Source organism: Artemia sp. Qi Xiang Cuo, chromosome 16, assembly GCF_049724085.1.
Source record: "Artemia sp. Qi Xiang Cuo chromosome 16, ASM4972408v1, whole genome shotgun sequence".
In the NCBI taxonomy this organism is placed as follows: domain Eukaryota; kingdom Metazoa; phylum Arthropoda; class Branchiopoda; order Anostraca; family Artemiidae; genus Artemia; species Artemia sp. Qi Xiang Cuo.
Genome location: NC_142809.1, coordinates 34,219,966 through 34,243,687, shown reverse-complemented (window position 1 = coordinate 34,243,687; position 23,722 = coordinate 34,219,966). Strand labels below are relative to the sequence as shown.

The window sequence follows — 23,722 nt, the reverse complement described above, 5'->3', positions numbered from 1 at the left end:
CATCCTTGACTTCACACAAATAGATGTGCTTTACCTCTTTCGGCTCATGGTCATTCAGGTATTATTTAAGAAACTCTCTAAAATTAGTAAATGCCGATAATAAAACAAGTTGTGGAAAGATTTTCAATACTTACGATTGGAGGACGCCAGGTGATGGTTTTGGACGTGTTTTCTTCCACTAGCCCCATATCTGAATTTGCGCATATTTTTTGCGATACTTGGTCACACAGATCAAGCCATTGTTTCCTAAATCAAAACGAACTAAGTGTATATCTGCAAACAAGGATTCGATTTTCTCCAAAGCTCCTATTTTAGGTTGTCTAAGTTACTTGATTACAAATCTGAAGCTACTTATGCAACATAGCATTTTAAAATAAAAACACAATCATTACGTATTTCACTAATAGTTTTTTTTTTTTTTTTTTTTTTTTTACAAAACGTATCGTTAGGACTACCTGCGGTTGTGGATTACAAATTAGAGCTAATATTGCTACATAAAGTCCAAAACTTTATATTTTCATTGGGAAAACTTAACCCTCTCCGCTTAGCTTAGAAAAATACATTTTGCTCTCCTCTCCCATCCAAATTTTTGGGAATCAGTGCCACTTACAGATCGTCGAAACATGAAAGTTTATTCACCTGAGAAGGCTCATAACGACTGACAACTACCTTACCGCAAATATCTAACTGACTAGCTTTTACTAGCCCTAGCTCAAAGAGACTATCAAAAGCTCAAAAGTGCAACTACCTTTTGAACCAGGTAGTTGATCTTTTCAAGAGTCTGATAGTTGAATCTTTCTTATTTCCCTCTCCTTGTGTGCAGGCATATTTGCTCGTGTATAGCAATGTCGAGTATTCCATATGAAATGTCAGAATTCCTTATGATCTATGTTCTATTACTCCTGATCTATTTTACTCATTCAATTTGGGACCTGATTAAGGAATGATAAAGAGTACAATCTACGTTTGAAAACACCAAGAAAACCAAATAACAATTTACCACTAGTGTTTCATGAGGCTAAAATAATAAACTATGTCTTATTCAGGTTATTACAGCTAATATATTTACCATATAGCGACTCTTGATACCACCCAGGAAACCATGGTAGGTATAGATTAAATTTGAGTGTTTTGTGTAGCTTATTATTATTAGTCTTATTGTTCGTCTTATTAGTCCTATTATTATTATTATTAGTGACTAGTGGGTGATGTCGAATTTTTTCTCTGCGACTTAAGTTAGTGGAACTGTAATGATGAGTATTTGGAGCCTATTTTTCTTGCCAGTTGATCAGACAAAAATAAATATTAAAACAAAATTATCACCATGCTGTGCAATTCTTTCTCCTCTTCCGAATAACCCGCCCCATGAAAAGTAGGACCAAGGAAAATTGCACCTTGTAAAATTTTGTGCCTTACTCCTGGAGGAAAATCAAAGTTGTAATTATCGCCCCCTCCCCTTATTTTTGTGAGCTATTGCCCTTATGGCAACTAATCCCCTCCCATAATGTAACTTCTGTTTCTCTCTTTCTTAGCAAAGATTATATTATAGTTGTGAAAAAATATCTGTACATGTTATATATCTCAGAAGGTAAGTCGTTTAATTCTACCTAAAATAGAAAACATGCTTTTTAATCGTCCTAGAAATTTGCTTCTCTCGGTTTAGCAAATGCATCTTCATCCTTATTAAGAAGCCTAACTCTAGTGATTATTTACGCTTTAATTTTAGAGCTATCTCCAGCAACACAAGAAAGTCATCAAAAGACTCCAAAAAAAGCCATCAAAATACGCCCAAGTATTGGCGAATTTCGATTAAGAGATCCCGTGATACAGCTCCAAAGAATAGAAAACGCTCCTTCAACTTCAGAAAGTGTTTCTAGTCCATCTGACAGTGAGGAGTCAGGTGACATGACCTTGGAAAATGTAAGTCTAGCAGAATTTGCCAGAAGACAAGCAAGGCGAAGGTCGACTATGGTTGGTATTCTAAAACTTTTTTGGCTTGCTTTGGTCCAAGTATGTGTGAATGACTGAGAGGATGTCGGGCATATTGGGATGCACGCTTGAGGAGGCGAGGACTTTGCTGCGGCCGAAATTATATTTTTTTTTTTTTTATTATTATTATTCAGTATTTCTTATGTGAACTATTAAAAAAATGTTTTTTCATAACTCCTCTCTAATCGTAAAAAAAAAAACAAAAAAAAACATGTGTACTAAATAAAAGTTCAAAATAGGAATAAAATCCTTTTTAATAGACGGTGTATAGAAAATTCACAAAAAATACCAGATATTTCGGTCACTGCATATGTGACCGAAATATCTGGTATTTTTGTGAATTTCTATTACTGTTATCATCATCACTGTCTATTAAAAGGATTTTATCCCTATTTGAACTTTTATTTGTCGTCATGGAAAGGCAGTGCGGTACAAATGTACTTGCCTGCTTAGTCCTACTATTAATAGCAAATTATAACAAAACAAGAATAAAATAAATAATCAATTCAGACTTAAAATGAATAGAATTGCCATAAATAAGGGTGAGTGGGATGTAAGGGGGGGGGGGCTGTAGATATATAAGTTTCAAACCAATTGTACACAAGTTTTGGTTTCATTTGGGGAGCCCTTAACCCAACTTGCAAATTTTGTTTGCATTAAAATCCTATTTGCACAAGAACTTAGGGGTATGGGTTTGGATTTATAGGCTTTAGCCTTTGGCTTCAATGCCATGTTGGCCAATTTTTCTTTGTAATGCCTTTTGTTCCGATTCGTCAAAGGATAAACGATATATTTCAAGCCAATCGAAAAAGGGTTTCAGTCACATTGTCTTTGTCCGGCGTTTCCTAGCCTCAATCTCTCTACAATAGGGCCTTTTTAGCCCAAGAACTTATGGATATAATTGCAAAGTAGTTTGGGAAAACAGCTTCAATAGTCTTGTAAAAAATCGAGTTTTTTTTACCCTATCAAAGGCCCCATTTCTAGATGAACGAATATTTCAAATTCTATTTGAACTAATAGCATTTTTCTAGCGCATTTGGGTCCCTTTGACCCAAGGATCAAAGAATAAAGTTTCAAGTCAGTTACAAGATATCCCCCCCCCCCCTTACCTTTGTTTGTTCTTTAGAGCATCCCTTAGCGAAGGGATTTGCCTAAGTAGGTGTCTAACCAATCAGGGACAAACGTTTGCTGGCCTATTTCCTGACCACCTAACTCTTTCATTTTGGTGTTTCTGAAACACTGTGTCATTAGATTTCTACAAACCAGTACCTTAGTGTGAACCATTACAGCTGAACAATCACTGCGATCGTGCTTCCAATATCCCTAGCTTTTTAAGGGAAGTCCTCGATATAAAATAGAACCTCTTGAATTTTCATAGTCATTGCCCCCCCCCTCCCAACGAAAATTGAAATTCGCTCCTCCTAAAAATCTCTTCGAAACTGTTTAATTCAGCTTGTAAAAAAAAACTTTTCCAAATAAGTCCATTGTTTGAACTTTCCTGACTTTAGGCCAATCAAATTGGTGTATACTAACGTTGTTATGAAACAGGTCAACAGAATTGTAAGATGATTTTTGCTTGCGCTTGTTATTTTTTGCTTTTTTTAACCTAGTTGTGATAATTCAGTTGCAACTTGGCGATTTAATGCTCAACATATTGTTAATTTTAACAAAATTTTTTGTAAGGTATAATTTTTTTGCTTCGGCCAAGTTCAATTCACATGCCTGCACAATTATACGTCAATTCGTAGGTATAATCCTTGTGTAGCGTTCATAATTTGCTTCCTCTTTTATAAGCAGCAACTCAGTTTTTGCAGTACAATCTTCATTTTTTTTAATTGGTTTTTATCCTGTATCTTAATCACACTTTGTAAGAGAAAAAAATCTTTGTGACCAGGCACGTATGTGTGAGTTTAGCTCGGAGGGCTCTATATTTAAGAGTGAGACACAGCTTTAAAATTTGGGCTATTGAACCAAAAACATACGTTGTACTGGAAATTGAAAAACCTCAAGGTTTCAGGGGTGATTAACCCTTCCCTTCCATTTTGTGTATCCCTGACAGGGTCGTATCCAGGGTTTTTTCTGGGGGCGGGGTTACAAAAGGATTTATTTCGGGAGGGGGGGGGGTACGATTTTTTTTTTTTTACGCACAAAAAAAATTATATTCATTTTTATTACGTTTTTACAAGTCGGACCAACATTTCGGGGGGGAGGGTAAAAACCCCCTAACCCCCTTGGATACGGCCTTGCTTCCTGATTCCATTATTAGTAGGCCAGATCTTCTTTGTAAATTGATAAACCAGCTATATAAGTGAGTAAGCTGCCTTTTGTATTTGAAAAAAAAAAACGCTATGACACACACTGGGAATCTTTATTTCCCTTTACTTTTATTCACGTCATTTTACAAACACGGAAATTCTCGTTTTGTGTTTGGGTTTGTTTTGTCATTTATAATAGTAAATAGTTTAATCCCTCCTTGAACAATGTCTGCTACCTATTAACCCTGAAAATGAGGTAAATGGGACAGAAGTTTCTGGCGAGGCAAATTCTGTTAAAAAAAATTTACATTGTTTCTAGCTGTTGTCAAAAAGAAAATAAACAAAGCTTACGTGGTAGTTACAAATTAAGAGAAAGCATATAAGGTGAAGATGCTTCATTAGCCAAAATAGTAAACGCTAGCGTAGGTATGTCTTGTGTACAGTGAAATCAAAACTAAAACATTCACAGGCAAATATCGCACAAGTCCATATAATAAACTCCATCAAACATCAAATACCTTCTAGAGCTTTATAACTAAAGGGCCGAGTAATATAGACAATATCTCTCGGTACTGGAAGCTAGGTAAATAATTAATTGTTGACGATTCTTTTTGATTTGTGTGAGTCTGGTGTTTGTTCCTTAAGTACAAGGGTTCTCAAGGTCAGGTAATAAACTACGACTAGCTGGAGAGTACTAAGAATTTGTTTCAAAGCCATGTGTCAACTTGTGTCAGAAGAATAAAATTATCAATAGTCTCTCATGTGTAATAGTCTATAATCTTGATTTTTAATTTCCAGAAAATGTTAAAAAATTTAATCTTAGAGCCTATAAAACCTATTCTGAACATATTAATTTGTATATAGCCTTTTTGTGATAAGTCAAAGATATGTTGACCCGTAGGTTGTATCCAATTGTCATTGAAAAAAGATAGTAAAAGCATGAAAAATTTTGTCATAGACGGATCACGAGGAGAGTTCTTTACTTTGGATGTAATCTGTCTCTACGCACATGTTTTGGCTCAGTTGTTTTAATTACTTGTTTATTACAGTTTGTACCACGACGACTACTTAAACGTCGTATTGTGTCTTTATCACCCGACCAGAACAATCGAACAATACCTGAGTCATCCCCTACTGGAGCTCCAGGAAAATTGCCAGAGTCAAAGGTTATTTTGAAGAAACTCTCAACTGCCGAAATTGAACAATTTACACCCCAGAAACTGAAGTTCCAGGAGAAAAATGGATCTTCCCCCGAAAAATTGACATCGCCGAATATCCTTTTGAGAAGGACCCGAACCCTGAAACTCTCACCTGTGGAGATTGAGAAACTTACATCCCAGAAATTGAAATCGGATGATAAAAACGAATCTTCCTCCCAAAAATTGACATCGCCCAAGGTCTTTTTGAGAAGAGTTTCATTGCAAGAGATTGAGAAAGCTGAATCTCCCTTTAAGAAGCCGAAACTCCCAAATGGTAAAGACGAATCTCCCACTAAAAGGAATAAAATTGGTGAGTAATTATCAGTTTGGTTATATAAGCCTAATATATATATATATATATATATATATATATATATATATATATATATATATATATATATATATATATATATATATATTTTTATTTATAACTCACTTGAATCACAAGATAAAAAGTGGAGTACAATAAAAAAAAACACAAACAATAAATCACCAATAACAATTAAACAACAATAAACATTAAATAAATAAAAATTAATAAAACAAACGAATCAAACCATGGTGAGGTGACAAATGCCTATACGCTGTTCCCGAAAGTCTTTCGTGCAAACCAGTCAGCTTCTCAGTGATATTAGGAAGGTAAAACTTATTTATTATTTTTCGATTCTTGTTCCAAAGAGGAAAATAAAGAAGATATTTACAAAAACGGGAATAGACCACTCGAATATCACTAAAATCCTTATTCCTAAAAATAAGATAGAGCCCAGAAAGGTAAAGAACAGAATGATCAGAAAAAGTTGAATGGAGTTTACCCAGGGCAATGCGATTATATTTGCCTCGATTGGCTACAATTTTTGAGTAACCAATCTGGATCTTTGCTTTGGCATCCCGGACAGCACACTCCCGAAAAGTTTTTTAATTTTTGGTAAGTGTAATACCCAACCACCGCATCGAGTCTACATGAGGGATGAAAAAATTTTTAGAACGTAGAGGTTTAGGAGGGGATAAAAATTAAAAGAAAGATACTCACATTTACCAATGTTAAGCGAAAGACCGATTTTAGCAAAAGAATAAGAAACTTTATGAGCCATCTGCAATAGTCTGAATTTAGACCGGCTAATTAGAAGAATGTTATCAGCATAAGCAAGGTAAGAAATATCAGTTAACCCAACGAAACACATAGAAAAAATATTTTCAAGGATACTAGAAATGTAAAAATTAAAAAAACTTGGAGATAAAAATCCTCCTTGCCCCACACCCCGACGAACAGGGACAATAAAAGAAGAAAGAACACCATTAGTTTTAAATCGAAGATGAGATTTACTATACCAAAACTTAAGAAGAAAAATAAGTGAAAGGTTAATGCAGTGACTATAAAGAGAATAAAGAGCCTGACTATCTACAATACTGTCAAAAGCCTTAGAAAGATCAAGGGCACAAATATGAAGACTATACCCTTTATCAGAAGCATCTTTAAGAAGGCAAGCCAGAGCACGGTGAGCGTGCTGGCAATAATCTTACTATTGTATTGGTAACCACGGTTGCCACCAGATGTTGTATTTGCAACCACGGTTGCCACCAGATATTGGCGCGAAAATGGTGCTGCACCACTTATTTGGAGGGGAAAGCCTCGCTAGCGCCAAATATTGTAATGGAATGTCTCGGGGTCACCACTACTGTACCGTAACTATAGAGTATGTTAACACCCTATTATGGTATACCCTGATTCAGGGTTTGTAACGCGATCGAACGGTCAAACGGCCAGCTCTCTAGGCCAAGGGTACCACCACTTGGATCACCCGTAATTTCTCTAACCATCTCTTTGGAGGGTAAACGGCCCTCCGGTCGATATACTAGTGCCGGTACTTTTCGCAAAATCTTTTTTCCTATCCCGCAAGGGTTCCTGGAAAAATAATATCACACGGCTGTATAAAATAGCTTACTGGTATTCTTCCAAAGGTCACAAAAACACACATAAGATCTGTAACTTCTCAATACAGACTCCCTAAACGGAGTCTCAAAGTAAACTAAAAAATAATACTTGAACACATAAAAGAATCTTGACACTTGGTGTGTGGCTCAGTGTGACATGGGCCAATCTAATGTATCAAGTCCTGCAATTGAATTTGCCTTACGCATCCGGGTTGCAGCGGTAGCTAGCAACCTAGTAAGAGACGATCACGTCCAATGTTAAGAAATATAAAATCCATAACACCTAAAAAAAAAAAGAGTCAGATCAAAACAAAAAGTACACCATTAGAACCGCCTTGTCCGAGACCCCTATATAGGAAACTTTCTGTCCCTTGGCTTGAACAGCAAGGGAAATATATTGGCTTGAAAATCAAGAAAAGTGGCAGCTACTACAGCATTCTTCCTAAATGGCATCTTTTTTTTCTTCTTTTCTCCCACAGATAGCTTGGCACTGGAACATCGTAGAGAGTTGTTCAATGGCTCATTTTAAAGGAAGTTAGTGGGATTAAAAACATTTTGTAATTAAAACAAATTATTTTAAAAATAGAATCAATTTTTAAGAAAAACTGCATATTTCATGTTAAAGATTGATCAATGACGTCATAATCGTAAGTTGTAGCCAGGTCGTCTCTTACTATTCCAATTAAGAAAAGCCATTGGCTTTTTCCTGCTAGTAACTTCACATCAAACAAAGAACAAATCAGATCGGACCGAGAACAGATCAGATCAGATGTTCGAAAGGATTGGTTTTCATTATTCCTTTGCACTACATTATTTTGTATATCCTTTTTACAGGAATTTATAGTTTTCCACGATTATCTACAGTCTATACAAAATCTAGGGAGAGAAAAGAGAAGTGGAAACATCCCTTTTCCCCAGCCTCATTCATTTCTGCCGGTAGCACGGACCAAAGGGGAAATGCAGAGGTGAAGATCTAAATGGGTTCGAAAAATAAAATCTATACACCAATGCAATTTCCATTAAATAGACACTTTCTAGGGAGCGGAGGGCAAGGTCCTTTTTCACCCTATGACTGGGTCGTAATTTACTATGGGGCGGGGTGGGGGCAACCACCCCTCCTAGACCTCGGTTTGCCCCCCCCCCCCCCCAGCTGAAATTTAGTTTTTTCCAAAATCTTGTCAAAACTAAGATAAATCTGTATAATTCGGGCATAAACAGAAACAGATCATTTTTTAGTGCATCATTACCTTTATAGTATTTTAAGTTACTTTTATGTAGTACTAAAAAGTATCTTTATGGTGCCAAACGGCTTTTTTTTTAGTTTCTACTGTCATTTTCACTTGATTTGAGAAAATTGGCTCTAATTCCCCCCCCCCCCTGAATTTTGACGAAATTACGCCCCTGTACTAGGACGTGGCTCAACTTTCAACAGCCAAAATTTTTCAGTGTGAGAAACTGCTTACCATTATCATCAGATTAAGACAAAATGTCTTAAAAATTTGACTTATCAATCTCAAAATTCAACTTTTTTTCCAATTAATGGGTCTATGTTGGGCAGTATGTGCTGGCTTTTGGGCTATATAATTTAGTTACATATGGTAGGTTGTCTGTATCGAGCTATATTCTTTGGATTTCGGATTTCAACATGGTTTTGGATTTCAACATGGATAAGGTCATGAATACTTACCATACTTTTGGAAATCAAAAATATGGTCTGGATAAATCGTTGGAAGAAAAAGAAGTTCTTGTCCCACCACCTGAACAATTCGTCGGAGGATTTTCCCCCATCCACGCGTTGCACTCCCGGCCAAAAGCATTGAATCAGGAAATCGGTACAACTTAACGCAGACCTTAGGTCAGCATGCTAAAAAGTTGAAAAGTTAAGTTTTTCACCTGAACAATTGAAAGAAACAATGGTTCGGCGACATGTGTTTCATAATGACAAAAGACAAGCCGAGGCAAAAGTTAAAGGTCCAATGAAAAAAAAAAATGCAATTTTAAAAAAGGCACCACTTCTAATTTAAGGTCGATTTGGACGTCATGGCATCAAGAAAAGGCTCAAATTGCCTGCGTTTAGATGACAAGTGACAGTGAGAATCTATATATAGAACCGTGCCGGGGCCATGAACTGACCTGCAGATTGGTTCTGTAAGCCTCGGGAAAGCATTGTTAATTTTAACCTTGATTGATGAGAACTAAATCTACGTATGTGTTTCTCCAGGACGGTTTTTCTTTAGGTTATAAAAAAATAACGAAGTCATAAACGGTACAGAATAGTTCACATCAAGAGTGGAATGTGAACCTCGGCATTAGGCTAGTGTTAGTCCCTCCAAAACTCCTATACTGTTTGCAGCGGGACTCGTACCAGGTCTTCTGCGCGTTAATAAGAACCTGCCCCCCTCCCTCCAGCATAAAACACTGGTGGTGGCAATTCAAACCCTTGTTTCTGAAGATGTAGGCTAATTTAGCCTATATAAATAGACTTTATAAATTGCATTAATATCCAGGAAATTAAAACCATCGTAATTGACCTAAAATCTCAAAGGCCTGGCGGAACATGTATGATATACGCCCTACCTAATGTTCTTCTAATATGTTTCTCTGACACTCAATGCTAATGAAATATACAGAAGTAAGATAAAGATATAATACTTAAGACACAGATTTGGGCTATATATTTGCACATTAGGGGGGCGGGGGTAAAATATAGCAGGTATGTATGCCTAAGGTGTTCGGTACAATTATTCTGCATATTATGTAATAAGAATTGTTTTCTGACTTCACACTTTCAAAATAATTTACCCCCCCCCCCCCCTCTAAGGTGCAAATATAAAGCCCAAATTATATATTTTCCATCTATTCTGTCCCTTCTCTTTGAGCCAGTGGCAAATTATGAAAACGAAAAACAAGCAAATATTTCGAAAAGGACCTCCGCCCAGTCGTCCTCACTTTTTTTTTTTTTTTGCACTGAGGACGACTTGGCGGAGGTCCTTGTCGAAATATTTGCTTGTTTTTCGTTTTCATGTTTTGCTACTGGCTGACAAGGTCCTCGTTTTCTCACCTTTTATGGTTTTATTTTTCGTTTGTTATTTCCTTTCCTCTCTTAGCTTCATACGGCATGGGGGGAAGTTTCTACGCATGAGTTTTCCGTGAGGCGGGGGGGGACTTTTCATAGAGGGTGAGTTAGATTTACCGCTTTTATTTGAAAAACGATCAGAAATTGAATATTTTTTTTTTATCCGAAAGTAAGGAGTCGCATTAAAACTCAAAACGGACAGAAATTATTCCGTATATGAAGGTCTCCCCCCCCCCCCGCCTTAATATCTCGTTCTTTACGATAAAGTTTTACTATTTGTCTCAGTTTTTAAAAACGGCTCCTGAAACACGAGGTCCGTTTAATTAGAATAGTAATGTTTTTTAAAAGTGCTGAAACTTTAGCTTAAAGAGTAAGGTATTGAAGAAGAGGGCAACCCCTTCATATACAGAAAATTTCTGTTCGTTTTGAGTTTTAATGTTGCTCCTTACTTTCATTAAAAAAAAATCTTTAATCGGCAGTAAGAGCTCGTAAATTAGTTTTTTTCTTTTTGGAGCAGGACCCAATCTGGACAGTGAAAGAAGAAAAGGAGGGCCGCTAGAATTACATGTCAGATCTATGCCTGCTTTTTTGAATCAGGGATCTATTCTGTAATTGACGGATGGAGGAGGGAGGTCCCTCAATTCTGTTCCTAAGTACTTCCCCCAGATTGGGGTATAGGCTCAAACCAAACTTATTGGGAAGTATGAGCTAGGTTCATAGTAAGGCCTTTTCACGGTGTGCTCCCTTTCCAACCTTGGTGGAATGGGTGCATTAAGGTCTTTGTGGAATTAGGAGTTCGTCTTTTTGCCTAATTATTTGGCGTGATGGTTGAATTTATTCAATGAAATCTGGTCAATAGTCTGAACCAGTTTGTTGGACATATATGCCCGGTTGGACTTTTGTGAGGGATGATCTACATTCTTGTCATTCATATCCAGAAGACTGATCAGTGGTGTTAATTAATGTAAATTTAGGGAGAAAGATCAAAAACTATTTTTCAGAATCGGTGAGGGATTAATCTTGTTGTTATTTTCTAAATTTTGCACGAAAAAAACAAATAATACCATAAATCGTATTTTTCAGTAGAAAAGCCCCTCAAAAAATTATTCTTCAAAATCTAGGTGAAATTTACGGGATGAATACCGGCCACTCCCTCCCCAATTTGGTACCCTTAAAGCTGGCCTTTTGAATCTCAATCAAAGTTTGTCGGGGTTAGCAGCTAGGACTTTGGTTATGAGTTTTAAGAGCCAACTAATTGTCTCTGGAATTGCTCCACAACTATGATCCATAGATCGCAGTTGCTTAATTGGGCCTTTGGACCGGCGGTTTAATTAAATTTCTCAAAAAGCCAATGAATATCCGTCAAACTAAAACGAATTTAGAAATGTATGGGTTTTCCTTTTTGTTGAGGAATTTACAGAACGATTTTTGTTCATATTCTGCATTATTTATGGTGTTAATTAGTTCTATTTTATAGTAATTAACATCATATTTACGAATAGTTTCTTCAGTTAGTGTTTTCTTTTTGTAGGCTATTCATTAAGAAAAGGCAGTGATGCAGTGGAAAATATTGTAGATATAGAAGTGGTTGAGGTGGCTCAACCTACAGACCCGCAATTCGATACAGAGCTAGAGGAAGTTGAGAATATTGCTGAAACTTTGAGTGAACAAAGCTCTTCTCTAGCACTGAAGGATGAGGGATCCGAGGTCACTTTAGTTTTGGAAGATAATATTTCAAGTCGGTTAAATTCCACATACACTGTTGATGTTCCTCTCACAGATGGGACAATGGAGTCTAATAATGGCGATTCTGTTACAGAAACTATTAATCTTGTAGCTGTGTCAGAAGGTGATTGCAAGTCTTGGGGTGATTTGGTAGCACGCCCAAATCATCTTCCAGTTACAGATCCCCTCGAGGGAACTAGCTCATTGTATATTAGGAGAAAATCCAAAGGACGTAAAGCTCAAACAACTTCGATAAATGATCCTCCGAAAAAACTCTCCAAGAAAATCAAATCGGCTGATGAGAAGGGCCCGAATTCCAAAAATGTGGCCATAAGGCGTTCCTCTTCCCGTCAGAAGAAAACGCCTAAGCGGTTTTTGCTGGCTAATGATGAAATCTGTCAAATGGTGTCTTTGGATAATAAAACTGAAAATGTAGCAACTGAAGCGAAAAATAATGATGTTCAAGAAACTGAGATTAGCACTAATGATGTCACAGAGGTATGTCTTTTATATGTTTATTTCAGTTATTGTGCTTTATTTCACTCATTATTGCATGAAACATTTTTGCACAAATATCCGAACCTTGGGTAGAGGGGGAGAGGGGAGATGAACAGGTGCAAAGAGTTCATCTTGAACCATCTTTTGATGAATTTTTTGTTCCCTCCTTGTCTATCTACAGATATAGATTATAAAAAATTATTCAAATTTATGACGTAAAAAAATAACTATTGTTTATTTTAAAATCTGAACTTTTCTTATACGTCAACCGACTGTGTGGTGTTTCATGTTGGGGGAGGAGGTGGGGGGTGGTAAATATCCAAAAAGTTTCTTCTTTAGGTCCGAAATTCTATTATTCCTTATGTATGTTTCATTATATTTCCTTATTTTTCATGTTTAGAAAAGTAATAAGTTAAAAAGGATAGATTGAAACTAAAATAAATCGCTGCGGTAAAACCATGAGTATTGATGCTTGTTAATCGACTTTTATTTCAGTTTACACGGTTTTCCCTCTTTTTTTCGTTTACTTGTCTTTTTTCTCAGTGATTGTTGATATTTTAAGATTTATTGCTTCCAAAGACAATTTCTGGGTTTATATATATATGTGAATGTCCGAAATTGGTGAATTCCTGAATTACGTTTTTTTTCCTTGGATTTAATCAGAATTGCCAGTCACTGTTTTCAGTTTAATGCAAGGTTTGATGATGACAGGTTAGGTTAGATTACGTGTGGTCAGGTTAGGTTAGGTTTTTAGCTCATTTCTGATATTTATAACCAAATTTAACCTAATCTAACCTAAACTAACAGAGAGGTCCTAATCTGGTAAAGAAGACAGATAGAGAGAAGTGTGATAACGAAAAGCGGATATGACTGTATTATTGTATAAGCCAAGATCTTTGCAGAATGAATAATGTCTTTGTAACTTCAAGAAAATCCTATGCTTGTGTTAACCATTTCACGTGGACCGAATCGGTATGAAAAGATTTATGTTTTCGCAGTATACTTACCCTAGTCCATGAATTCTCGTTTTAGCTGGTTTTTCGAGAATGCAAATATGTTAGAACGCTGTCAAAGATTCCACTCAAACTTAACAGAAGCCGTGTATATTAATTCATTTTGTTTTAAGATTACTTTGTTTGAACAAGTTTTGTTACATGCAAATATTTTGTTTATTGTTTTAAATCTTCTTGTATTAAAATGAGAAATTTTGGCATTTGCCAGATGAGGCTGTCAGGTCTGAGCTGAACTTGGTGGGAAACGGATCAATTTTCCTAAAGTTCATCTTTTGGGGGTTTGGATGTGATAAGACATATGTAGAGGGATTTACAACTCTTATCATTGGGATACTTGCCAGAAAAGGCTGTCGGATCTTAACAAGAATGGTTAAAAATAAAAGCTAACGTTCTTGTTATGCCTTTTGGAAGTTAGGACCTGATCCAAATTCTGTATGGGAAAGGTGCCTAAATTTTTGTCATCAGGATAAATTTTTGTCATCTAGCTGAAGGGGAAATGATATCCCATCTTCAGGAAGTAACAGTTGCTTTCCTACTTTTGCTTTTTAGGAGTGCATATCCATTTTTCTCCTTTGTGGAAGGAGGGTTTCCCTAAATTCTTGTCAACAAACATATATTAAAAACGGTTTCCAGTAACCTTAGAGAAGCCTAACTCGGACCAATCTGATGATGCCTGTTAATTGAGAGCCGGTTTGTTAGAAGAATCAAAGCCTGATCAATTTTCAAATTTCTTTGTGTTTCAATAAGTATTTTCGATAATTTCCTATAGCCAGGATTAAGCTAGCTTTTTTCATTATCATTTCCTGTAACTTTATCAAGGTTTAGCACATTCTTAAAATATTCTGTCTTATCTCCTTTTAAATCTTTCCTGGTCACTAATTGGTGCCCCGTTCCTATCTTTAACTGGGACAAGTCCAGATTGATCACTTTCTCTCAACTTTTTAATATCCCAATGCGATATTTTACTATTATGCCGTCTAGCTGCATCTTCCAATTTTTTCCATGACTCTGCATCATAAGTACTTAATTCAACTACTATCGACATAGAAAACATTTACACAGTTGAATTGAAGATGTGGGAAACTGAAAAAACTTGCGATTGGCGGTAGCAATTTTTATGCCTTTCATTGCTTACTTGCATGCTTTTGGGCGGGAAAACATTATTGTTCCTTTGTGTAAATGTGCCACTTCGGCTGTATATTTTGCAAATATCGTTTGTTTTATCTCAATAAATGCTGCTTATGTAGCGTTTCCCATTAGACTCCTCATTGTGGGAGATATCAGAGTTTATAGTTGATTTTAGAATTATCAACTTGGTATAAGTGATGAAAGACTTGAGAACCGTGTCTAATTAGAGTAAAGCCAAAAAAGATCAGTTCTGTAAGCCATTTGAATACAATTGGAGACCCAAAAATGATTCAAAGATCTATGACCGACCATGTTCATAGGACTTACAGACAAATGAGTGGCTATGATTGTTCATATTATATGAGTTTTGCCTACTGGAAAAGCCCATTTAAATTGCATTGGGGGAAGGGCGGAGATTTTTAGGTTGACTCATGACAGACAATGTCCTCTGGACTTGTAGGTAAAACAAGGGACTAAGATATTTTCAAACACTGAGTTTTGCCTATTTGGAGAGCCAAGCAGAATCGCAGTAGGGCGACCAAGATTCTTAGGTTTACTCATGACTGACAATATCCAGAGGACTAGTGGGCAAACAGGGTGACTGAGATATTTTCAAACACTTTGAGTTTTGCCAATTGGGAAATCCAAGCAGAATTGCGGTGGGACGATCAAGATTCTTAGGTTTATTCATGACTGACAATATCCAGTGGACTAGTGGGCAGAAAGGGGGATAAGGTATTTTCAAACACTTTGAGTTTTGCCTATTGGGGAAGCCCAGTAGTCTGGCAGTATCCACTGAACTTTTTTTTTTTTTTTTTTTCTCTTATTTATTTTTAGCATGTCGGGACGAGTAATTTAGCAAGATAGAACTTGTTTTTGTTCTTTAGTTGAGTAGTATTTGAAATCTCGCTCCCTTAATGTCTCAGTTTATAACTTTAGTTTGCAGCATAAACAGATAGGAGTACTGCTATTCAGATGAATAAGTGAAAATCTTTTTTTGATTTTCTATTCGAATGGATTACATGATCATTTATTGAATTAGGCTAGTATGTATGAAATAACCGTTCAGTCTCTTTGTAACGACTGTATACATTAGTGAAAAGGGCCAAATTATTCAAAATTAATTTTCAACCATGGGTGTTACCGTTGGCTGTAACATTTTTAAAAATCCTCCCCGAAAAAAAGAGAAAACCGCAAAAGGAAAAAGCTGAGGGCATGAGCTGTTGATCTTTTTTTTTGAAGATGGATGATTTGCTAGAAAAAAGAGCCCCCACCTTGTCTCTTTAAAATAAGTTTGTGTTAATAATTCTTAGTTCTGGTTAATCCTGGATATTCCTCTTGAGAGTATGTAGGATAAACTATGATTGGATATAGATAATTAGCATGAAGATCAATAATACGACCAAAGTTTTCACTAGGTATTATAGTAGCAGATCTGGTTTTCAATTATATGACTGACTGCTTTATATATATTGTGTTTTTTTTTTTTTGCTGGATTGCAAAGTTGCCTTTTTTGTAGGATTGTCCCACTGAAGATTTTGCGGTTGAAAGAACTGTTTTTGCGGCGCCCACCACTATTGATGATACATTGTTCGGTTCCCCAACCCTGTCAAGAAATCCTGGAAGACGACGTGCCATGAGCGAAACGATTGTCTCTGTGTGAGTTATATTTTTGCTATACACAAATAAGCGAAATGGTTGTCTCGATGTGAGTTTTATTTTTGCTATATGCAAACTGGAGTCAATGTTCCTGATGGTTTTAAAAACAATGAGTAAATAAAAATAAGAAGTGGCTTATTTGATAGACATAAACATAATTTAGAATATGTTACACTTTGATCGAATTCTAGAAAACAAAACTCGTTTCTTGTAGATGTAATTGGTAAAGTAGGAACCCTAATTAATAAATCTGCGCGATTGGTAACCTAGAAACATACACAGATAACAGTATGGTATAACCTAAAAGAATCTCAAGACAAAAAAAATCAAGATAGTCACTTATTTAGATTATTTGTAAGTTAAATCTGGCTTTTCGTTTAAAGAAAACATGGCAAAGAGTTAGGACATTTCTTTTTAGCTAATGGTTGGGTTGGATAGATGAGTAGGGTCAAGACTTTGTTCAAGTGCTTGTTTATCTCAATTGCTAAAGTAAGAAAACTTATATATATATATACATATATATATATATATATATATATATATATATATATATATATATATAAACCAATTAATCACCTTTAATCTATTATATTAATTTGCTCTAAGATTTGAAAATATACCTTGGAATATATAACTGGATGGGTAGTCTCCTTGATTTATAACTCAAAACATAACTGGGAGGGTAGCATCCTCTCTTCCTCGGCGTACTAGACGGGATCAGTGTAATTTTACAATTTTGTAGCAAATTTTATACTTTCGTAAATATTTTATTCTCCTTCTTATCTATTTGCATCCTTAGAGTTGTGAGCAGTGGTTCAACTTTATTCGTTACTAGAAAAATATTACTTACTTACTTTATTCCTTACAGATACTTTCTTAAAGTAGCATGAAAGCAGCTTCAAAATTAATTGTCTCATTATTGTTGATTATTAATGCATTAATTATTTATCAATTACATATCTTGTAACACATACATAATTACAAACATATGTCTAATTACATATAATTACCTGGCTGCATTAATTACAACGATTAATGCTTGTTAAAAAAAAATTGTATTCATTAGAGTAAATTGGGAAACATATTTTGTTTACAAGCTTCGAACTAGAGGTAGTTTCAGGTTTTAGTTCTGCTTTTATTTATTTTTTGACTCTTTCCTGAAGTATATAAATTCTGAGAGTGACTATATTATCTTAAAAGCTTCATTGAATGAGTTCGGGTCTCCCTTTATAGAATTGATGTTTCCACTCTCTGGTTAAAACTTGACTGTAAGTTTTAACTTCAAAACCTGTTTCCTTTAGTTACAAGTCTATGGTATGATATAACATATGACTAACTTTATTGCTATCGTTTTTACAGCTACTATTGTATTTAACTTTAGCTGGTTTCATTTTCTTATCTTTAGCTTATTTTGATCTTGTTTCTGTATTTCGATTTAGCCCATTTTATTCTTGTTTAGTGAATAATTACTTTCGTTTTGCTAATTTTAAAAGGAAAAATAAATTACTGCAATTTACAGAAAAAATCGCAGAATAGAAAAACGTATGGATGTTTATAATTTTTGGTAAAAAAAAAAAAAAACAACAAACAAATTATAAAATCTCGTCATTATACACGTTCAGTCAACTTCTAAGTTTTTTTTCAGGATAGAGAAAATGAATTAAATACCGCAATTAGGAATCGCTCTTAAAGAGTGTAATATCTTTCTCTCTTCTCTCTATTGTTGTTTTTTTTTTTTTTTTTTTTTTTTTTTTTTTTTTAATCCAGTTTTATAATTTTTCAGTCAAGAGATAGAAGTCCTCGTTCCTCCAAGAAGAACCAAGTCTAGGATGTCATACAAGGAGGCAAAATTGAATTCGTAAGTTGAATTATACCATATTATAGTAAACCTGATTTGCCTGCCGTAATTCGTTCTTGTCTAATAGATCTCTTATGAAAAGAATCTTAATTTTAGATATATTTATGTATTACCTTACTTTAGTTTCTCTGGACCCATCGGTAGGGCATTGGGCGTCGACGGAACCTCTCCAATCGTCCCGAAACGGTGCTGCAGCGATGACGTCCTTCCATTCATATACTAATGAGGTCTCAGCCGTCCTTAGACCTCGGTCGAAAGTTCAACGTAAGGTGTTCTTTGGACGACCTCGTCTTCTTCTGTCGTCTGGTTCTTAATTTTAGACTGTAGGAGGAAGGTGGCCTTCTTTCATACGGAGTACATGTTCTAAATATATGCAACTCTTCTTCTTTAGAGCAATAGTAATGAGAGGCTGGCTTGTTATACTGTGAATTTCACAGTAACTAACTCTGTTGGTTATATTTAAAATTAAATCCACAGTGTATTGCTGATAAGGAGCTTTTATTCAAAGAACAGAAAACAAGATTTGCATGTGTTATGAAGGGGTATTGCAGCTCTAGATTGTTAGGGGGTTTCTTTCTCCATAGGCAGTTCTATGACTTCAGGGTGTCGAATCAAGAGTTTAGCAGTATTGTTGCTTTGTTTTTTGTTTTTTTCGTTTATATTGACTATTTTGATAGACTCTTATCCTAGAAAATACAGCGAATTCTATGAGATAATATTGTACCAAATGTGAAGGTAAAAATCACCTAGACTTAGATTACGCTGATAAAATGATTGCCCTAGCTGAAAATGTTGGACTTTTGAAGGTTTTGAGAGAATAGTTTTGAAAATCAAAGTCAAGAAGACTAAGTCGTTTAGGTTACGAATAAATGAAAATGAAGAGGTGACTTTTAGTAACAAAATTCAAGAGGTGATTTGATTCAATACCATTAAGGGAATTTTATACCTTAAAATCGTTTTGCGAGCCTCAGTGTCGGCTCACCATCTCAGAAACAAAAGGCTCATTAGCGAATTCTCTCGACAGACTAGCCACCATCAAGAGCTATTCAGAATCGGGCGTTTGACTATGAAATTTGATTGAAAAGACAATGAAATATTACATCCCTAGTGTCAGCAAGGTTTTCAATCAAAGTGGGTAACATCACATGGAACTCTCAAAGATATAAAATTACTCAAATGATATGATTCTTTGAGCTGATTCTTGATGTTTTCTTCAGGAAATGCCCTGTCCTGAACTTCTGCTACAAAGAAAATTCTGCTCCTTTTAATCGAAAAACAAAATTCACACTTTCTAATGATTTGCTACTACTACTACTACTAACAACTCACCGCAGCACAAAGCCGCCTGAGTCCAACACAGCTACGCACCCTCCTCCTCCACTCCAATCTATTCAGAGCTTCCCTTTTTACACCCTCCCAGGAAATTCTCATTTTCTTTAAACTTTTATTTATGACATCCTCCCACCCCAGACGAGGAAGACCTGCTTTCCGTTTAACCCTAGATGGTTGGCCGAAAAGAACAATCTTTGTCAATCTGTCAACATTCATCCACATAACATGCCCTAACCACCTCAACTTTTTTTTCATTATAGACCTAGAGAGCGGTATTGAACCACATTTTTTGTATAGCCTATTGTTTGAAATATGGTCAGTCAACCGGGTACCCGGAACAATCCTTAAGCAATTTCTCTGAAAAACATCTAGCAAATCTTCATCCTCTTTTCGGAGTGTCCATGCTTCAGAGCCATATTTGACCTGCAGAGTTATCTTCGTATTCTACCAGACTTTTTTTAACTGTGAAAAAATACCCTGAGCCTTGGCTATTCTATTTTTAACATCTTCACTACTCCCACCATCTTTACTAATAATACTACCAAGGTAAGTAAAGCTGCCCACCTGATCAATCTTTTCATTACGCAACGTCACCTTTTCATCTTCACTTATTCCTAGCCTTAGTTACTTAGTCTTCCTAACATTAATTTTCAAACCAATACTAGCACCCTGAACTCGCAAAACCTCTAAAACTTCATTCATTTTGCTCACACTTTCATATAGGATGCTTAAATCATCAGCATAATCCAAGTCCAGGAGAATTTTTCCTCTCCATTTGATTCCGTGGTCTCCCATTGCCTTGCCTGTGCTCCTTAAAACAAAGTCCATCAAAATAATCCATATAAAGGGGGATAGAACACAACCCTGCTTAACTCCTGAGTTAATACAAAACCAGCTGCTAACCTCAGTTCCTACCTTACCCGCAACAGTGTTATTCTATTACATAGCACTAATCACTTTAACGTATTTGTCTGGTATACCGTACAATGATAAAATCTTCACTAAAGCTCTTCTATCAAAAGAGTCGAACGCTTGCTCATAATCTATAAAACTGAGGACCAAAGGTGTTTGAAAACTCAGGCACTTCTCAATAATTAGCCTAAGAGTGAAAATTTGGTCGACACATCCTCTACCTTTTCTAAAACTGTACTGCTCTTCTCTTAAAACTTTGTCTATGGCATCTCTCAGTCTAAAAAGTATCATATTACTAAGTAATTTGCTACCTACAGAGACCAGACTAATACCTCGATGTTTATCGCATTCACTCTTATCACCTTTTTTATACAGTGAATTAATTAAGAGTTTCCTAAAATCGCTAGGTACTTCCCCTCCTTCAAAGATTATATTCATAATCTTCAATAACTTATTTCTAACCTCAGAGCCACCATATTTAAGAAACTCATTTACCACCCTATCAGCACCTGGAGCCTTATTATTGTTTAATCCTTTTAGTACTGTTGCTAATTCCTCCTCACAAAACAAATCTTCCTTCACATCCAAGGTATCACAAACTTTTTCATTTTCCTCTATATTTTTTCCTGCAACTCTATCTCGGTTAAGCAAGTTCTTAAAATGTTCGGCCCATCTCTCTTTAGTTTTTCCTTATCGCTAATTGCGACCCCATTCCTATCTTTAACTGGGACATGTCCGGATTGACTACTCCCTCTCAATTTGTTAACGCACCAGTACAATATTTTACTATTATGCCGTCTGGCTGCATCTTCCAGATCCTCGGCAATTTTATCCATGGCCTCCACTTCACACCTCCTTAGTTCATATTTTAAAGTTTTCTCCACTTTCTTTACATTTCTTTTGTTTTCATACGATTCGTCACTTAAACAATCCTTGTATAAGTCCTTCCTCCTTTCTATTAAACATGAAGCTTTATCATTAATATTATTGGCTACAGTTATAGCTTTCTTCCCTAAGACACCTTCCGCAACTTCACAAATTATTTTTCTAAAATTATTCCAAACATCTTACAAATTATCAAATTTTAAACTTTGGAGCTTCATATTCAACTTTTCCTGGAAAGTTTCTCTCAAATTCTCATCCTGGAGCCTACCAACATCATAACTTCCCGGGAGGTAGTTACCCCTCCAATATTTTAGCTTTAAATTAACCCTTGACACTACTAGATGCTGATCTTTACTTGTAATATCAATAACGGCACTCCTATATACCCTAGTTTCTTTTATTGATCCTGCCAGTCTTTGGTTTACTATAACATAATCAGTAAAGTTTGCTGTTATACCATCACGTGAATACCACGTTAACTTTTGAGCCATTTTATGACCAAACACCATATTGGTTATAAACTAGATTGTTATACCTACAAAATTGCAAAAGTCTGTATCCATTACTGTTATCTTTTCCTACACCAAATTTACCTAGGTAAATCTGATTTAAGTTTCATTAAAACTATATATCTCTATCTCCTACATAAAACAGGGAAATAACATGTTTTTTTCTAAGATTTCTGGGGAAGTAGGTGTCGGGTTTTAGTTTTCTGTCGTATGTTCGGATCTATTATCCAATCTCTACGAGTTATGGTAAAACCACCCAATCAACTCTAAATACTTCGGCCACAAAATCTAAAAAATTAGGATGGATGGAATAGGGGGTGATCCTTTAAGGTATTGAAACCCCTTAATAGTAAGGGTTGTGAAGATATAAAAAAAAACTGAATATCCAAGGGACAGTGTTTTTTTCACAATTGGAAAAGGTTTGGACGAATCGAAGATAAGCATCCAAACCAAAAATAGGATAGTAGTGACAATGGTCAAGTATGGCTTTAAACCATAGGCACTTTGAAAGAATGTTAAGATATGTTAAATGTCGTTCAGATGAATCGTTTGGGGAAAGTTTTAGATATTCGTTTTAACGACCTTATATTAGACAATAAGTTGTTTTTTTTTTAGTGTGATTTGATCCCGTTTTCTAGAGCTGTAATGAAAGAAAGGCTAAGACGGTTAGGTCTTGTTTTTTGGATGAAGGATAGCAGGTTGCCGAAAATCGCGTCTGTTGGCAATACATCTGAGTTTAATCGAAAAGTAATGAGTCCTATAATGGAGAGGGTAAGGCTATAAGAAATTATTGAAAATAAATGAGAACTTTATAGTAGGAAGTAAAGAGTAACGTTCTGAACAGTTTGGGATGGAGGGGGAGCTTGTACATACCTGGGGGCCTCAGGTAGACTTATGCTGCTGTGAGCTGTTATTAGCAGCAATAGTATATCAAAAAATGGACACCATATTGAGTTGCGTAAACAGGAAGGGTTTGCGAAAGCATAGGTTGGCTGGCCCCCAGCCCCCCATTGCACTTCCTGGCTGAAGGGCCACGAAACGGAGATCAGCACCGCCGGTTTGGACCTTAAGGGTCTAGTGCCGCATACTTTACCTTATATTGAGTTACAACTTGTACGATATGTCCTTTCGATGCATAAGTAAGTTTTATCCTTTTTTTTCCTTTTTCTTTTGGATTTTTTTCTCTTTTTCTTTTGTGCTCTTTTTTCTCTTCTTTCTCATGATATCCAAAGTAAATAGAAGACTCATGGAGACTTGCTATGTTTGTGTGATGAAAGCTGGAAGAAATTTGAATTTACAGAACTTCCCTAGTGTTTCTTCTTTTGTTAATCTCTTTTTTTTTTTTTTGGTGTGCAGACCAACTTTTGTTAGTTGTTTGAGTGTAAATGTTAGTGTACAGGTAGTGAATAAACATGGGTGATGATTCATCCAGTAAACAGAATGGTTAAGACATTGGAAGACCATTATCGGATAAAATGCTTCTCTTTTTCGCAACTAAAATTTTCTGAGAAGGGTTTTGAACAGAATAGTCTAATATTTTGCCATCTTTGTGTATATTGGGTAGTATAAGGGGGTGGGTGGGAGTGAATGTCTGGTATTAACTACATCTTGTAACGGACAAGACTAAAGCAAGGTAAATTATGAATTTACATAATTGAATTAGCTATAAAAAAAGTAGATTCATTCTTTATACTATTTTCAAAACTCCGTTTCGTACAATTGCAAGTTAGAAAAATATACATTGTGGTGAGT

General features: G+C 35.7%; 1 protein-coding gene across 2 annotated transcripts in view; it reads left to right on the top strand.

Moving 5' to 3' along the window:
- LOC148942829 (uncharacterized) overlaps positions 1–23,722 on the top strand; it is a 58,064-nt gene that overhangs the window by 29,683 nt on the left and 4,659 nt on the right. Inside the window, exons 5-9 of one of the 2 annotated variants that reach the window (XM_089102034.1) lie at positions 1,727–1,920; positions 5,294–5,753; positions 11,983–12,674; positions 16,335–16,474; positions 18,258–18,332. In XM_089102034.1, the coding sequence (XP_088958160.1) occupies positions 1,727–1,920; positions 5,294–5,753; positions 11,983–12,674; positions 16,335–16,474; positions 18,258–18,332 (1,561 nt within the window). Of the gene's footprint in view, positions 1–1,726; positions 1,972–5,293; positions 5,754–11,982; positions 12,675–16,334; positions 16,475–18,257; positions 18,333–23,722 lie in introns of both variants that reach the window. The other variant, XM_089102033.1, reaches the window with a different exon arrangement.